General features: G+C 48.8%; 1 protein-coding gene across 1 annotated transcript in view; it reads left to right on the top strand.

The window, feature by feature from the left end:
• Positions 1–786: 786 nt before the first annotated feature.
• LOC119403637 (suppressor of tumorigenicity 14 protein homolog) overlaps positions 787–17,456 on the top strand; it is a 78,424-nt gene continuing 61,754 nt past the window's right edge. The window contains exons 1-2 of the mRNA XM_049418380.1: positions 787–841; positions 5,056–5,222. Of these exons, the coding sequence (XP_049274337.1) occupies positions 787–841; positions 5,056–5,222 (222 nt within the window). The remainder of the gene's footprint in view (positions 842–5,055; positions 5,223–17,456) is intronic.

The raw sequence follows: 17,456 nt of genomic DNA, 5'->3' as shown, positions 1-17,456 counted from the left end.
TGGGCGAGTTGGTTTCTAGCTTATATATTTCACAGCGCAAGACGACAACACAGTAAGGAACACAAGGCACACGGAGCGCTGACTGACAACTGATATTTTATGGAAACCAGCCAGTCTTTTATACCACTGGTGGCGAGGAGAAACGGGCAAGGTACATGCGCGGAAGGGTCATTAGTGCCGGGAGAAAACAGACCTGCGTCAAATTTCACAGTCAAGATATTTGATTTCTTTTTGGGACAATGCTACTGAGGGTGCGCTTATACACTTATCTTGCAACTTCGGTATCACATGTGCCTCCTGTATTTCTCTTGTTAGAGCATCACGATGCTTGCCTATTACTTTGCTGTCTCTGTACATCGGTTCACATGGTTCGCCGTCATTCTCGTCAGATCGACAATCTCTGCAGTGTTTGGCAACGTGACCACAAGTGGCCACGCGTGCGACATTGTCATGGTGCTCTTTTAGTCTTTGGTTTATGCATCGTCCAGTTTGTCCCACGTACTCTTTCCCACAAGAAAACGGCAGGGAATAAATTACACCTTTCTTGCACTCGACAAACTGCTTGACATGCCTGACAGTACATCCACGTGATTCTTCATTCCTACGGTTAACCTTTTTGCACATGCCAGCCAATTTTTTGGGAGCCGAGAAGACGACTTCCACTCCCGCGCGTTTTCCAATTCTCTTGAGGTTGTGTGATACCTGATGGAGGTAGGGCATGGCAACAAATTTTTTTCTTTTTTCTCTCAGTTGGAATGGCTCGCTGCCATCTCGAGTTCTAAGGCTATGCTTCAGTTTCTGTGCAACAGCGACCACAAGCTCGGAAGGGTAGCCAGCCTTTGTGAGGCGACTGACTTGTTCCTTAAGGCTTTGTTGCATGGTGTGTTCACAACACTTCTTTAAAACATTATTAAAACAGAATGAATAATGGCTCTCTTAACAAGTTTCGAATGGGCTGAAGCGTAAGGAAGGACGGGTTTTTGAGCTCGGGGCTCGTAAGACCAGCAAACATGAGAGGGTGTGAAGTGAAGTGAAAGGTCTAAAAATCTAATGGTGTCATGAACTGGTGTTTCATGCGTTAGAACCAATGGTTGAAGTTGCTCAAGAAAGATGGGGTGAACATTTGAAAACAGCCCCTCAAACTTGAGGTTGTCACAGTGTAAAAATACAAAATAATCGTCAACAAACCTGAAAGTACGCCACACATCTAGCTTTTCTAAATGGCCTTGCAACCTTTTATCACGTATGGCCAGAAACATATCGCTGAGAATCGGCGCTAAGCACGAGCCGATGAATATCCCATCTTTTTGGGTGTAAACTTCCCCCTCCCATTCTGCACACGTGGAAGAAAGATAAAATTCTAACAGTTCGAGGAAGGCACTTGCAGAGATTCCACATTCATTTTGAAAAGCAACGATGCCATGCTTATCTATGTGATCGCTGACAGCCGACATTATTTCAGCTTGCGGAATCGTGTAATACAAATCTTTGACGTCGATTGAAAACCCGTACAGCCCCTTATCGTGGTTCTGATTTAGAAACGTGATCACCTCTTCCGAATTTTTTATTCTAAATGGATCATCAATTGACAAAACCCTTAGCTTCTGTTGGATATACTTAGCAACATGGTTCTGCCAAGTCCCAGTCTCAGAAACTATTGCACGGAAGGGCCAATTGGGCTTATGGGTTTTCACAGTGAAAAACATTTCCAGGCTACCCTTGTTACTACTCTCAATGATACTCCCCAGCTTGTTGAGGTTCAACTTTTTCGCTAGCCTTTTCGCCTTATTCTTAATTCCTGCGACATGAATGTCAGGGCGCTTATAAAATACAGCATTTACACTCTCAGATGCCTTAGACATATACATTTCTCTATTCAAAACAACGAACCCTCCGTCTTTATCGGCGGAGAGGAGGGAAAGTGAATGCTCTCTTAGCCAAGTTACAGTCTTGAACAAAGGGAGCTTCCTCCCTGATTGTCTGTACCTACTTAAAACGTCCACACCGTCAGAGATGCAACGATCTACTTCAGTGCCCTCCGCATTCCGAGAAACGTGTCTCACCATGGCCAAAAGCTCCGGTCTGGAGGTCCTGGGTTCCACGGCGAACTTGGCCATATATGGCCTTCCGAAGATACATAAACTGATGTGCCCTTACGCCCCATAGTCGATTTCACTCGCTTGCCGTTATTTAAGCTGTCTGGCTATCTGCACAGAATCCTCTCCCCTCTTGTCGGACGAACTCAGACGCACATTAGGAATTCTGCCGATTTTATTGACAAAGTGCGCGACTTGCCACTAGAAGAAGACGAGGTGCTAGTGTCCTTTGATGTCAAGTCTCTGTTTACGAGCGTACCTGTCGAGCTTGCCGTTGAAGTGTGCACTTCGGCCCTTGAGGCTGACGCGACACTGCCAAGCCGAACACCAATAGAGGTTGCAGACCTCGCGAGGCTTCTCCGGTTCTGCTTGCAGAACACTTATTTTACGTTCCGGAACAAGTTCTATAAACAGGTACATGGCACTGCCATGGGTGCTTCCGTGTCTGTCACCGTCGCGAACCTCACCATGGAAGCGGTCGAGAGTCGTGCTTTGTCCTCATTTGCCGTCCCACCGAAAGTATTCTTACGGTATGTCGACGATTGCTTTTGCGTTTTACAACGTGAGGCCTTGCCGGCCTTTACATCTCAGCTAAATTCAATTGAACACTCGATACAATTCACAGTGGAAGAAGAATCGGAGGGCTGCCTTCCTTTCCTCGACGTCCTCGTAAAACGAGAAGACGGACACTTGAAGTTCTCCGTCTACAGGAAAAGCACACACACTGGCCGCTACCTGAATTTCAGATCGCTGAATCCTTCTTGCCACAAACGCTCTGTCGTCTCGACTCTCTTGAAACGGGCTCAACGGACTTGCTCAGGCGAAGAAGACGCACGTAGTGACGTGGAGACCGTCCGTCGGGAGCTGGCCGCATGCGGTTACCCGTCCTCATTCATCAACTCAGTTCAACGTCAACAATCGCGGCCGGTCCAACCAAGCAATCCTTCAGCAAAGAAAAGAGCGTCGGTGCCGTATGCTCCGGGCTTCAGTGAGGCTCTCGCCAAAATTTTGCGCTCCTACGACGTACAGGTTTCCCATATACCTGCACGCAAACTTGGAAACAGCCTCACGAGCGTCAAGGACAAGTTAGAGCGAGAGAGGTTTCCAGGTGTCGTCTACAAAATCCCTTGCACAGATTGTACACATGTTTATATCGGTGAGACCGGCAATTTCAAGAGAAGGTTACGCGAGCACTGCAATGACGTGAAAAACAGAATGGTGACGTCAAATGCACTCGCCGAACATGTTGTGTCCACGGGCCATGCGATCAACTGGGAAGATGCTTCCGTCATCGCCACGGAAAAGAAACTCTTTCCACGGCTTCATCTCGAATCATTGTTCATTCAAACCACTGCGAACACGCTGAACAAGAACTGTGGTAATCTTCCGCCTGTGTATGCCCGTTGCCTCAAACATGTGATTAGACAACCTTATAAATAAGCGAACTTGCTGCACATGCTTCATTGTGAACAAGGCTCCCGTGTGGGAGCCGAAACGTCTTTTTAAGAATATATTTTTACTTTTGGTCGGCGCTGTGTTTCCTTCGTCTATGTCTTTCCCCGGCCAGGCGGGTTTCCGCCAAACTCTCGGCTTCAACTGCAGTTTGTATGTACTTCTATGAGACAGTGCCATCTATTGCATCATACGGGAGATCCGTTTACGCCGGACAACGGAGACGTGACAAGGTTAGACTAAGAGGAGCTAAGCCCCTAAAAAACGGGTCGTACGTATTCCTTACATTCATTGCGTATCTCACAGGCTAAAGAAAGTGGGAAGTAGATACGGTGTTTTTACGGCTGCCATTAAGCTAGGTAAGATATGTGCCGTTGTGCAGAGGAAGAATGAGTGAGCAGCAATAGACAAGAAGCGGACTGACATTTGTTTTTTAAAACCCACCAACAAATTCACTGACAGCCGTACAGGTGTGGTGTATGTGGTTCTTTTTAGCTGCGGCCTAGTCTATGTAGGATAGGCGGGCCGCCGTATTAACCATAGATAATTGGAACATAAGCGATCCCAAACCGGAGGCGCAGCTTCTAATCTATCTTTACCTCATCGAGAGTGTAAGTGCACGCCAAAATTCGATGAATGCGCAGTTTTCTACACGCACAGTTATGAAGAAACGCGTCTAATGATTGAGGAATGGCATATCGACAATAGTGGTAGCGCATGCGTGAGCCAATCGTCGATAACTTGCGTAAAGAAGAAAGATCCAGCTATTGCCTGGGAATGCGCAGATAAGTTTTCCTGCCTTCTTTCTTTTACGCCTTTGTGCGCCCTTGCAGTTGTTAGTAGGCGTTTGTGGCGCCTTGTGTCATTGTTTGCGCGCCATGTCTTAGAAAGGATACTTACCGACTAGCTCAGCTCTGTGTTATCATCTCATGGCTGTGTCTTTGACAATTCATGCAAACCATTTGATTTTGTATTTTTTTTAAGAGGCACGTGTCAAAATGACGTGTATTCGTATTGGCTTGCATTGGCTTTCTGAATTACAGTTGAAGTTTGCGCCCGTCCTGTCTACTTGCCTTTCTTCTGCAGTGTTTTTTCGCGGAGCCCTGACTTGTGTGTTCAAGAATGCACCAACTAGTCCAAACAAGGACATTACTTCTGGCCTGCGTCGCGTCGGGGCCGGATACGTTTGGCAAAGTTGAAGATTTACCCGACGCAGTGACAGGAAACAATGTCTTCCATATGGACTAGTGCATATCACAGTGTGGTTGGCGTGTGCTGCGGTGGGGTGGTGTATGCCGCTGCGGACCTGTACTACTATACCCACCTTATGGTTGCGGCTAATATAATTTCCAACCACTTTGCTTTGTCGGTAGCGATTTTATGCTTACATCTACTCTCGTTTGCGGGAGAGCCAGACATTTTATCAATTTAGTGTTGTCCAAGAATGCTTTAAGCCACTTTCGACCGCAGGAGACATGCATTTGATATTGTTATTTTGCTGTTTCAGGTGCATCGACGTCTAAATTCGACGATGTGACTATAAAGCACGGCAAGAAGGTGATTATAAGTGGACAAACGGAGGGATATGTGCTCAGTCCCGGATTCGCAAATGGAACCAGCTACCCAGGAAACTTTTACGGTAGTGTGATGATTGAGTCCATGAAAAGCAAACCGGTGAGCTTTCCCTACAAAATTTCTGTGGTCACTCCTGCAAAAGGAAGTAGAAATTTAAAGAAAAAAAATATCAAATAAAAATATTTAATGAAATCGAAAAATCATCCACGTCGCTGAAGATGTTTAAAATCTTTGAGGCGCTGAAAAATCCCTCTGTCACAATGAGCTAAAAAGACGGCATTGAGTACTAGCGCGATAGTAGCAGCACGTGTTGTACCCCAAGAAACTTCCGGTTCTTCGTTTATCACTCTCCAACACCGAAGAAGAAAGCGTGTTTTTAAGTCATGTCAGAGTAAGGAAAGACCCTTTTTCCGCCTTCACATTAAAGGAAGGCGCACAAGTTAAAGGCTAACTCTTATAATGTTGGGTACAGATTAGAAGCACCTTTATTTGAAATATTTGGCTAGGCACAGAGTGAGAAGTGTTGAAAATTTGCGGGCTACCCGCCAAGGCTTTTGTTCCCCGCCAATGACGTCAATGCACGAAACCGGAAGCCATGCAGGGTCTGTGTTTATAAACAGCGAAACCGCCTATACAAACTTGTTTTTTTTGTGCTTTTCCAGCCACTGTGAACCGGCTTCTGTGCCTTTTTAGGGAACGTAGCAATCCTTTAATATTGACGCATGAAGTTCCAGAATATGGTGTTTTACAGTTTCTCGATTTAAAACTTACGCTCACTGAGAAACATGTGTGCTGGTAAGATCATCAACGCACATCTAAACCGCTGTTACTTTATCATTCATACCACTCAAAACTTGTTAATAGAGCAATGGCTGGGCAGTGCTTAGACAGCACCCTTAAAAGATGGAGTGTTCATTTAATAGCAACTAGTTTCGGAAAGAAAGTTGAGCGACTAAAAACAGCAGGCTATCCAGACGGTGTTCTAGTATCTGTAGCAGATGGGAAGCTGAAGAAAGAACCAAGGAATGGAAACCGTTCTGAAGATGGAAATAGAGTCCGCACCGCTGTACATGCATAACACGTCGCACCACCTAAAGAAGATTGGAAACCGGAACAAAATCAACGGTGCTTTCTGCGCCCGATAAGTTGGCAAAACTGTAAAATGACCGATCCACTCAAGAAATCGAAAGAGCCATGAAGTATAAGGCATCGGGACCCATTTGTACCGTGTGTATCAGAGGTAGTATATGAGGTCCCATTATCATGTGGTTTCAGCTACATCGGCCAGACTGGTAGGTGTCTCAGCTAAAGACCTATGGAACACAAGAGGAAGGTGGGGAGCTATTTGTGCATTGCCATTAGTGCGGGTTAAAGAAAGGAAAGCCTTGTAAACCGTTGTATGATTTGTGCAAGGTAGTAGCGAGAAATAAGAGCCAAGATGTCAGGGACATAATAGAAGCTGATTTAATTACAAATACGGGTCAAATGTGTGTGAGCGCACCTTCCATTATTTCATTATCTAAAGAAACACAGTTTCTGAGCATGTTCATTAATCTTGGGCATTAATCTTGGGACGTCATTAAAAAAAGTGTTCATATTATGCAGTTTTGTGAATAAATGATTGGTTGGAAGTAAGTGCTTGTATTGTCTTTACCTCCCTCTGTGCATGTTTGCGCGCGCTTAGGTGCGCTTATTCACAACCTAGCTATGTCATGTGAAAGGTGCTAGCAACACTGCCGCGGATACCCTTTCTGGTTAGCCGCGATTGACTCTCCATCTCCGGCCATCGACTGGGCCTTATTCTGCTCTGCAGAGAAGAATGATAGAGAGCTCGCCGCTTTTCGGGAGATCTATCTCCTGCTGCGCCTTGTGCGCCATCAGTTATCCCCTGTGGTCTCAGGCGACCTTCCCCGCCTTTTTGATCCGGCTTCATTACGTCGCGCCATTTTCCACTCTACACGACATCTGTCACCCAGGTAGTCGGGCTACTCAGTGCCTTCTCACCCAGCGCTATGTCGCGTGCTTGGACGTGCATGTGCCTGCCCTGCCAAATGACCAGTGTCTCCCGTCATACCCAGACGCCTCCCGAGTATTCCCTCCACCAAGCCTCTTGACATTATGGACTCTGTACCCGTGTTTCAAGTTACCGTTATGTACACACCATGGACGCTGCCTGGAGGCACTTCCTATTCATGATATCACCGCTGAGACGTTTGCCCACGCTTTCATTTCTCTGTGGGTATCTCGTTTTGGCGGCCCTGGCCCCGTGACAACAGACCGTGGGCGTCCATTCGAATCCTCCCTGTTTGCTCGCCTTAATCACAACCTCGGAGCCAGACATTGCCGTAGCACTGCTAACTTCCTTTTAAGAAGCGCCGCCGCCTCTCTAGCAACCATTCCGAAGGCAAAAGCCCTGACGGCTGCTCGGCAGTCAGTGTAGATATACGGCCATTTAGAATCCTGCATCGCCAGCGCAACCGCCACCTGCTCTGCCACGTGGAATTGAGATTTTTAAGCTCATGTGATCCACCCGACTCTTCGCCAATCTCCCTCAGTGGGTAGGTGTCAATTACCAGAGGATCATCATGATAATCATCAACAACAACAAGAGCCAAGCCACTTCTCGTTATCAGCTGCCCGTGGCACAGTGGTTACGGTGCTCGGCTGCTAACCCGAAAGTCGTGGATTCGATATCAGCCGCGGTGGTCGCATTTTTGATGGAGGCGAAACGCTAGAGCCGGGTGTAACTATATTTAGGTCCAACAAGAACCTTCGTCGGTCGAAATTTCTGAAGCTCTCCACTACGGCGTGCCTCGTAACTAGGTCGTAAATCTAGCACGTAAAACCTCAGAAATTATTATTACAGCAAAAGCTCTTATCAGATCACAACGGCAGTGGGGTAGTTGTCCGCCGCCGCCGGTGTCCCTAACCACTATTGCGAAAAATAAGAAAAAAAAGAGATTGTCGTGGCTTAGCTCGGCTATGCCGGGATATACGTAACGTGAGCTAAGGTTCTGGCTGATTATTCTTAGCTCTCCTGGTTGTCTAGGATTAGCTTGATTATCATGCTTACTGCTGCTTCAATGACACACACACGGCATGCGCATTATGTGACACATGCATATATATTTTTTGCTCAACGTCATTTCTCTATTGTCACAAAGACGGCTCGAGGGTCAGTGTAGTAACACGCTGCCGTCTCTATGGGCCCAACGCCCGGCGCAGCGTCAGACGGCCACTGCGCAACGGAGGCGCACAGCTGGAGGAGGAGGAGGAGAAAAACGGAAAGACAGGGAGGTTAGCCAGTTCTCAGACCGGCTGGCTACCCTGTGCTGGGGAAAGGGGAAGGGGGAGTGAAAGAGACATACTGGCGCGTGCCGGCGCCAGTATGTCTCCCTCGGCTATGACGTCACTCTTCTGGAATGCGCAGATCGGCGAGGAACGCAGCGGCAGCGACGGCGACTCCGGTGCGCCAGCTGTGCGCCGTGTGACGTCAGTGTTCCTCGCGCATCCGCAGCACTGCTCTCGGACTGCCACGCGAAACTGCTCTAACTCGGCTAGTGAAGCTAAAGCTACAAAATTCACCGATGATTACGACACTGCCTAATGCGAATTCTGAGTGCAGCTCAGAATTTGCAATTGGGGCAACTGCCCCCATTGCAAAACCCAGCGCCACTAGGTACCAGCGTCCGGTGCCATGCCTGATTATGGGCCCAGTGTCGCGCTGGATACTGGGCCGCTGGAGCGGCGTTTTACTGGGAGGCGCTGGGACTGAAGCGCAAAACGGCTCTACAGCGTTAAAACGGCGGTGCCTACCCGACCTACATAACAATATTAGTAAAGAAAGTGCAATAGAAAGCGTTAGTGCAATAAAAAAAAGACGTGTGAAAAAACAATTCTTCACCACGAGGATTTGAACTCGCCACCTCTCGATTTCTGAGTACTCTACCACTGCGCCACGCTGAAACATGGTGGGAGTAAAGTGCGTTGTGGGGCTAGTTGGTATGACATTAGAACGGTAAGGAACTGCGCGATTGACGGGACACAAGAAGAAGCAGTACACAGGACAAGCGCAGACTAACAACTGAAATTTATTGAAGCATAAATATTCCACTTCAGAAAACGTACATGCGCACAAGCTCTCTCGACAATATCACACACCATAATAAAAGCCCTTTATCTACGCTAAAAATGCCAACTCTTTCTTATGCAGATAAACGGAGGGTTCACTAATGCATTTATCAGGACCAAGCCTCGAGATCACTGACGCTTCCAAAATTTCACGTGCTCTTTTTTCTCAGGCACGCCCCAGCACTTTCGTTTCTTCAAAAAGTGGGATGCAGTTAGCGCAGTATCTGCAATGAACCCCCAAATGTTGCCCACTGGCTGAAGCTACAGCATACGAGTGCTCCTAAAGGCGTTTATTTAAACATCTTCCAGTTTGGCCGACATAGACCTTGCCGCAGCTTAACGGGACCTCATAGACAACTTCCGATCTGCATCCTACAAACTTGCGTTTGTGATTCGTGCCGCAGCTTCCACTCCTCTGCACACTCGTAAGGGCGCAAACCCGTGACAGTTTACATGGTGCTGAACAAAAAACATCTACGCCAAATTTCGTGGTGGCCACCTTCTTGATACCATGGGAGAGTTTATGGACATAGGGCAAAACCACAAAACCTCGTCTTTCTGTTCCTAATGCAGTGTCCGCCCATAGAGAAGCAGTACATCTACCAAAGGTTTCCAACAGTTTCTCTGCTACGGCCTTTAGCAGAGCGTCCGGAAAGCCCGCTTCTTGTAGTCTGGCCACTAGGGAGGTGAAACTACCCTGGACCGTGTGGTGGCATGACTTACTTAAAGAAGACTTCAAACATGACTTCGCGATTCCCCTCTTAACAAGCTTTGAATCCCCTGCCACGGTGGTCTAGTGGTTATGGCGCTCGACTGCTGACCCGAAGGTCGCGGGATCGAATCCCGGCTGCGGCGGCTTCATTTTCGATGGAGGCGAAAATGTTTGAGGCCCGTGTACTTAGATTTAGGTGCACGTTAAAGAACCCCAGGTGGTCGAAATTTCCGGAGCCCTCCACTACGGCGTCTCTCATAATCATATGGTGGTTTTGGGACGTTAAACCCCAGATATTATTAACAAGCTTTGAATGGCAAGAATCGTACGGTAAAAAGGGGCTTCTTACCGTGGCTGGTAAGCCCAGCACATGCGACAACCGTCCCTGAAAAATAGTCTTATATCTAAAAACTGCAAACTTGCATTCACTGGCAGCTCAAAAGTAAAATTCAGTTTCTTGGCAACGGATTTAAAGACATGACGAGTGTTATGTGCTACCTCCGCTAGGTTGTTGTCTGAATTCACACTTACCAAGATTAAAAAATCGTCGACATATCTGAAGACGCGTACAATGCATTCGTCAACAAGTGCCCGCGATAGTGAACAATCTAAATCAGCAAGATAGATCTCAGTTAAAATCGGCGCCACGCTAGATCCTATACAAATCCCCTGTTTTTGTACATAAAGCCTCGGAGTGCTGTAAAAGGGCTAGTCAATACAATAAGACAGCGTTTCGTTTCATATTTTCATATCGCGCACTCAAGGAAGACGCGAGCTTCCTTCCGAAATCCAGCTTGCTTCTTTATTAGACACACAAACAGGCTTGCCGGCAACGAATGAAATCCCCAAAAAGAGAAGAGCGCTAAGTTTCTTTAAGAATTCCCGTCTTAACTGCGAAAAATATCAAATGGCTCGAGAAGCACGGTACAGCTTGACGGCTGTTACTGCCGATTTTTAATAGCCGTTTCTCGCCCTTGCTAATGATCAACATGTACAGAATTTATGATGACTCGTTCGATAAACAGGCGCCTACAAGAATTCATACTGAGTAGTTTTCTAGCGCGAGCGGCGATATTACTGCGGGGCGGGCGTGCCTGTAATCTGAATTGCAGTTCTATCGATACCTACAACAATAAAACCACTCAGCAAAAACAAATACAATTCGCTGAAAAAAGATGCCGGTGTGTTAGTTCACTGACGCGTACCAGTTTACAGGTATGTGTTTTGACGTATGAGAAAGGGAAGGTACCGGCGAGTGCGGCCGGCTGCTTTCGGTGAGCGTGCGTCCGTTGCTGAAAGCGCGTCGCATCGATGGTCATCGCTCCTTGTGCGGACACCGTAGACAAGAAAAAATGGTGAATTTAGGTTAACATATGTCCAGACTGTGCTTTAGAGTAATCCTTACGCGTTGGAATTGCGTGTACTTAAACTAACAAGAGCCGGTGGCATGTAGACGGACTCCGCCGGTACGCTAGGCCTAACGCTCGCTGGGAGTCGCACTGGGTAGGACCGATCTCAGCGCAGATGAGTTGCGATGGTTGAAGTTTCTGCATTTTGGCCTCGGAAAGTTTTTAACTGTTACCTTACGAATAGCTGAAGTAAGTGGAAGTGCAAGAATGGCCCGAGATGCGTTTCCGGAGTGGCGATAACGAACGACGGCTGTTTTGCTGGCCTCCGTTGGGAGCGGTCGCGAAGCCAGATCTCGTTTACTTCTTGCCAACCGCACGGCGATGTAACGATTTGCTCTTATTTATGTTCAGACCGACGCCTCCAGACTTATAAACATTACAATATGAAGCCATTACCGGAACACATCACGCATGCAAAACTGATATATATGCGCGACATGTACAAAATGTGTTTTCATTGCTGCTACGTGCTCCGCAAGAATTAACGACGTCATTGGCACTTCAAAAAAAAAAAAGGCGTGCTAGAAAGCAAAACGATCAGTGTTGGCTGCTTTGTGATATTAACATTTTTCTCCGCATTCGACAGGGAAACAATAAAAGTGACCGTGATTTCACATATATCACGTACATCATGAAAATAGTGCGCATTTCTCAACGTCTTTCTCTGCAAGATATATAGAATTTGTGACACGCGTTTGGGACCTGTTAGGATAGCATCTATCGGCATCGTCGAATCAAACATTCGATATTCAACGATACCGTAGCATTCCGCCACGCACAATACTGAAAGCGGCGCACGGCACTGGAAGAAACAGTGCAGGCTCCAGTATGTGCCAGCGCACGCCAGTGAAAATTCCAGCGTCTCCAGCGCTGCCCAGTGAGCGCCAGCGTCACAGCGGCAAAGCCAGTGCCCCTACCACTGCGACCCAGCTCTTTCCCAGTGCGTTCACCAGCGTCCCAGTGAATCCGAGCGTATACCAGTGTTCCCAGTGCGATCCAGTGCCAAGAAACCTACTGGTATCACGCTGGGGGTACTGGAACGGCGCTGGTTTTTACAATAGGGGCATTTGAAGTCTTGGCTCTCCGCAATCTAGCAATGTATAATTCGTTACATATTGCCACAGAAACTGCCAGCGCTCGACTGCTATGCCCAAGCTCTTGTTTGGGCTAGTTGGTGCATTCTTGCACACATATGGTAGGGCTGCGCGAAAAAACACAGACGAAGGGAAGTACCCCCCCCCCCCCTTCTGTGTGTGTACTTCCCTTCGTACGTGTTTATTCGCGCAGCCCTACCATATGAGTGCTATGCGTCCGCTCTCTCATTCTCATTTGCTCTATCGGTTACACCAACGCCAACGGCGACGCCGCTCAATGCAGAAACGGGCGCCTAAGAGCTGCGCTTTAAAACGCCAGGCCTGCGCGGAACGCACAGCATAGTCCCGTCGAGAGCTGGAAGAGCGTCCTTTCTAGAACCCGTTCTAAACTCTCTTGGGGCAACTGATACAAGTACTCATGCAAGGCATCCACAACGCCATAAATCATAATTTTTGTGAAGTAGGCCAGCACTCGCTACGCCATGATTCATCTTTCTGCGGATAAGCGAGGCACCCGCTACACATCTGTAAGGTATAATGTGCACTTTCTTGATGTGCACGTGGCTGATGACGATAAAAAATTATGGCTGAGCACTTTGTAGTGTGTGGGAAGCATTAAATCACACACCGGATGCGCAATCAGGATTGTGTGATGACTGGTTGTTATTTTACTCTTCGGCAACGCTATATTGCATACATAGGTTAACGCGATTCCTTACCCGACATGACGCCTCTATAGGGTATTTTCGCAAATGAGCTTCAAGCACCAACGTTGCTCTGGGGTAGAATATTGGACTGCCACGCAGAGGGCCCAGCTTCATTCGAGCCTGGTATTTTAACAGTGAAGCTGTTTATCAAATAGTTCCTTGTGAGTCGATTGTAGAAAACTATGATCTTAACGGGTATGCGTGTCTACCCGAGAAAGAAGGAAAGAGAGAAACAAACATAGAGATCGAAAGAAAGATATTGTAACGCCGCGCCAGTGGCAGCCAGCCGGCCGGAGAAAAAATTGGCCGCGTATCTGCGTGCTTCGCTGCAAATGTCGTCGAAAGACGATAGTCTTTGGCCGGCCGTACTACATGAGTCCTGGTCTCATCCGCGGCCACCCATGATGCTGTTGTCAAACCATTTCCGTCCTCGCATGATACATGCAGTGGGGGTTTGCTTGAACAGATTTAATTTTACCGTATTATCACTGCTGGTATGCCACGTGTTCGTACTTCCACGACATGTCAGCGATGTTTGGGTCGCGCGCAGTACTGTATAGCATGATAGTTTCCAAAGAAGAACTATTTGTGAGGCTTGCTTGGCCTCCCGGTATTTGGCGGTTCTCGCCGCATGCGCTTCTGGCGTTTCCTCTGTCTCAAGGCGGGCTCGCTTGGCTTCACGGTCTTTTGCACGCCTTTGGAGCCATCTTCTGGAGTTTCTGCTTCCCGGCGTTTCCGCTGTGCCAGGCGTTCCTTGGTTACCCGTTCCGCACGAGCTTCGGGCGTCTCTTCTGCCGCCCGGTACGCTCGCTTAGCCTCTCGGTCGCTGACGATTCGCGCGTCGCGCAACTGGTCTGTAGCCTGTTGCTTCCGGGCGCGCTTCGACTCACGATCTTTCGCTAGCCACTGGGCTCGTTGCTCGAACGTTTCCTGGGTACGCTTCAGACGACGGGCGTCGGCACGACGGCGCTTCTCCGCTGCGATTTGGTCGTCGGTCTTTTCCGTGCGTTGTCTCGGCATGTCTAGCAGAGTGGGTTGTGCTTCACCAAGCGGCGATTTACTTTTTGCCTTGCCTTAGACAGCGCCTCCCCTCCTCTACGTTGAATCGGCCGCATCGCATTGATTAAACAGAGGAGGCGCTGCGTACGTGAGATAGAGATATGTAGAGATATGGAGATATGGACGCCATCTGTCGAGCTACCGGGAAACATCGGCTTCGGAACTCCCGGCATATGCTGCCAGGTGGCCGCACCATAGCGTCGTAGTGAAATCACTGGGAAGAGGCTTTTTTTGTGCATTGCGTCTCGCTTCTTTGAGCACTAGGATCTTTGCAACTACGTATCTATAGATGTTGTAATAAAGGAACACACTGCATAATACCTAGGTAATGATGTTGCGCCTCAGATATGCGTAATATTTGTTTTTTAATCGACCACGCTGATATATGATCGCATACACCAGTTCAAGTTAGGTGGTCTTTAGGCATGGGCTTAAACTTTGGCCGGTTTGCTGAATCGAGGACGCGCCGACAAACAGTAGGATAGAAAGACAGGGCAGTTGGGACGTTCGGGTGCTTTTGGCTTGCTGGACGCCATGGCCGCTGCTCGGCTCTCGCTTCCTTCGTCGGCCGTACGCCTTCGTCTTCTCAATAAACAAGTGACGACGGCACCGCGGCATGATGTACGAATGGTGCGTGCCGTTAGCCACCACGGCGGCAAGAGCGCACAACACGCAAACACCGCAAAAACTCCACACGCCGGCCACAGCTCGCTTCATGTAACGGAACATCACGAAACTTCATATCAAGGCCGGCGACTAGGACGGGCTCCTGCATAGCGGCGACGGAGCACGGCTGACATAACGATACCACTCCGATAAGTCTCAAGAGCGAACAATGACCCACCAACCACAACGGGAGACTTGCAGGTGTCCGCCAAGCATAGCCTGCCTGCACGGCCAGCCTGGTGCCCGCTCTGAGCACTCGCTCCGTGCTACAACGGAACTGTAGAGCCGGGTTGTACGAGACGGACACGTCTTTTCAGTAACAACGTCTAGTTTATTCTGCCGAACAAGAGAGAGGAAAGTAGAGCAAGTGCGCACACTGCACCGGAAGTGGCGAGAGTGAAAGAGAGAGGAATTCTCGTAAAAAGAGGAAAGAAAAGGGAGCTCGCGTCCGGCACCGAACCGAGGCGCCCCGCAGAGTTTTTACGACCGCGGGGGTGTGCGACGGAGGATGCGTCGCTACAGAACTTCCGAGGAATTCAAAACTAGCGTCGCGGCGCGCGCGCGGCCTCCGCGGCCGGCGCGCACAGCTTTGTCGGCACGGAGGCGGGCCCGGCAGGCTGCCATTGGCTGCTTTAATTTTGAATCTCCATGAACCCTAGCGCCAATTTCGCCTTCAGTTACGACCCCTTTTAAAAGGCCGCTGAACTAGCAAATTATTCAAGATGGTGTCGGTGACGTAATCATGACGTAATTCTTTGGGACGCCGGAGCGGCAGTGTTTCCGGGTATTGACGGCACGTCTACGTCGGACGCCGTCACGTTGCAACAATATAAAGAAAGACAAGGATTCTTGTGGAAAAATAGTTTCCACGAGGCGGGATTCGAAGCCGCGTATCTTCGATCCGAAGGCGAACGTCCTAACCACTCAGCCATCCAGACACGCTACCGGAGCATAGCATAGCATTATGTAGTATATTGCAGCAAGGGGTGGGAAAGGGAAGTGGGCGTGAGGAGGACAGAAAGGAGAAGGGGAGAAAATAGAGCGTAGCACTGAAAGAATGAGAAAGAGAACGAAAGTAATAGAGAGATGAAAAAAGGAGGAAGCAAGCATCGCGTCATCTAGCGACCAGATACCGCAACCACCTGTACAAGCCGCGCATGCGCAGTAGCTAAGCCACGCCCACTGACTGAGACATCGCGCGCAACCTCCACTCTAGTGCGTAGCCTGGCTGCGTAATCCGGAGGAGCAAGCCCCGCATCTCGAAGCTAAACGTGTCGGTCAACGGGGAGTACGAGCGGCGACGGGTCCGTGCTTCGCTGTGCCCATCTTGGCGCGACTTTGTGCAAACTGCCCGCCATTTTTTAGGGGCGTAGCTCCTCTTAGTCTAACCTTGTCACGTCTCCGTTGTCCGGCGTATCTCGCGGCAGCCGGCAGTAAACGGCAGTATCTGTCCGGTGGTGGTGGTAGTGGTTTGCGGCATGACCACCCTAACTGCGCATGCGCATACTCTCTCCTCTCCTACGCTGCCCCCGTCTCGCCCGCCTGTCGACCGCGTTCCCCGCTCGCCCTGTGAGAATTAACGGCCAGGCTAGATGGAAGATACGACGCGCGTAGCGTCCCTCTTCGCGTTTCACGACGCGAGGTCGGTAGCATGCCCAACGAACGCCAACGGAACGCGATCGTGCAAGTGCTCCGGCTTCGCATTGCCGGAATTAAAGAATGGGATTTCAACCCGGGCCCTCTGCGTGGCACTCCACTATTCTACCACAGAGCTGCGCGGGTGCTTGAAACTCTTTCGCAAATATACCCAATACAGGTGTCATGTAGGTCAAGGAATTGTTTAGTGATGCAGAACTATCGATGGTACTATCGATACTATCGATAGCTGAGTCACTATTGAACTATCGATGGTGAAAAATACTATCGATAGCGCTATCGATAGTAAAAAATTTGATGGTACTATCGATAGTATAAAATCAACAGCGCGGACTCTCTGCAGAATGAACTTGGTTTTCCGCGCGCGTGGTACATAGTGGAGCCGGAGGAGCAAGCTGAAGGGCAAGAAAGTTGACATCATTGCGTTCTTCACCAGAGTGCTTTGCTTTCACATGATCATAAAGTCAAACTGTTCAGCTGTAGCGGAAAGGAAGCCTTTGCATGTGGTAGGACTGATCGGCTTCAAAGTGATATTGCATTTTATGATTTCAAAATAAAAAAGAATACCAAGAGGTTAATTGTAAGGTGTAACTGGTTGCTTTTGGATACGAATTTATTGATGGACATATTCCGCCATTTTGACTGCGGAAATAATTATTTCTCTGCCAGAAATTGCTCATAAATTAAGCGAAGCTGGTAGTAGGCTATCAAAAATATTTTGGCAATATGGCCGGCCAGCAACTGCATCATTATCACGGTGTAAGAATAAGTTAGGTGCTGACACTCGCCGCTCCGCTTGAGGAGAGGGCGCGGGCAGATTGTGTTCGCCGATGGCCTTGAGCCACGAGGAGTTTTCGCGGCGCGCGTTGAGATGGCGCTACGGTCAGGGGTCTCAGGGG

The sequence above is a fragment of the Rhipicephalus sanguineus genome, chromosome 8 (genome assembly GCF_013339695.2).
Source record: "Rhipicephalus sanguineus isolate Rsan-2018 chromosome 8, BIME_Rsan_1.4, whole genome shotgun sequence".
NCBI lineage: Eukaryota > Metazoa > Arthropoda > Arachnida > Ixodida > Ixodidae > Rhipicephalus > Rhipicephalus sanguineus.
The sequence above is the reverse complement of the archived record's forward strand: the minus strand, read 5'-3'. Positions and strand labels throughout refer to the sequence as shown.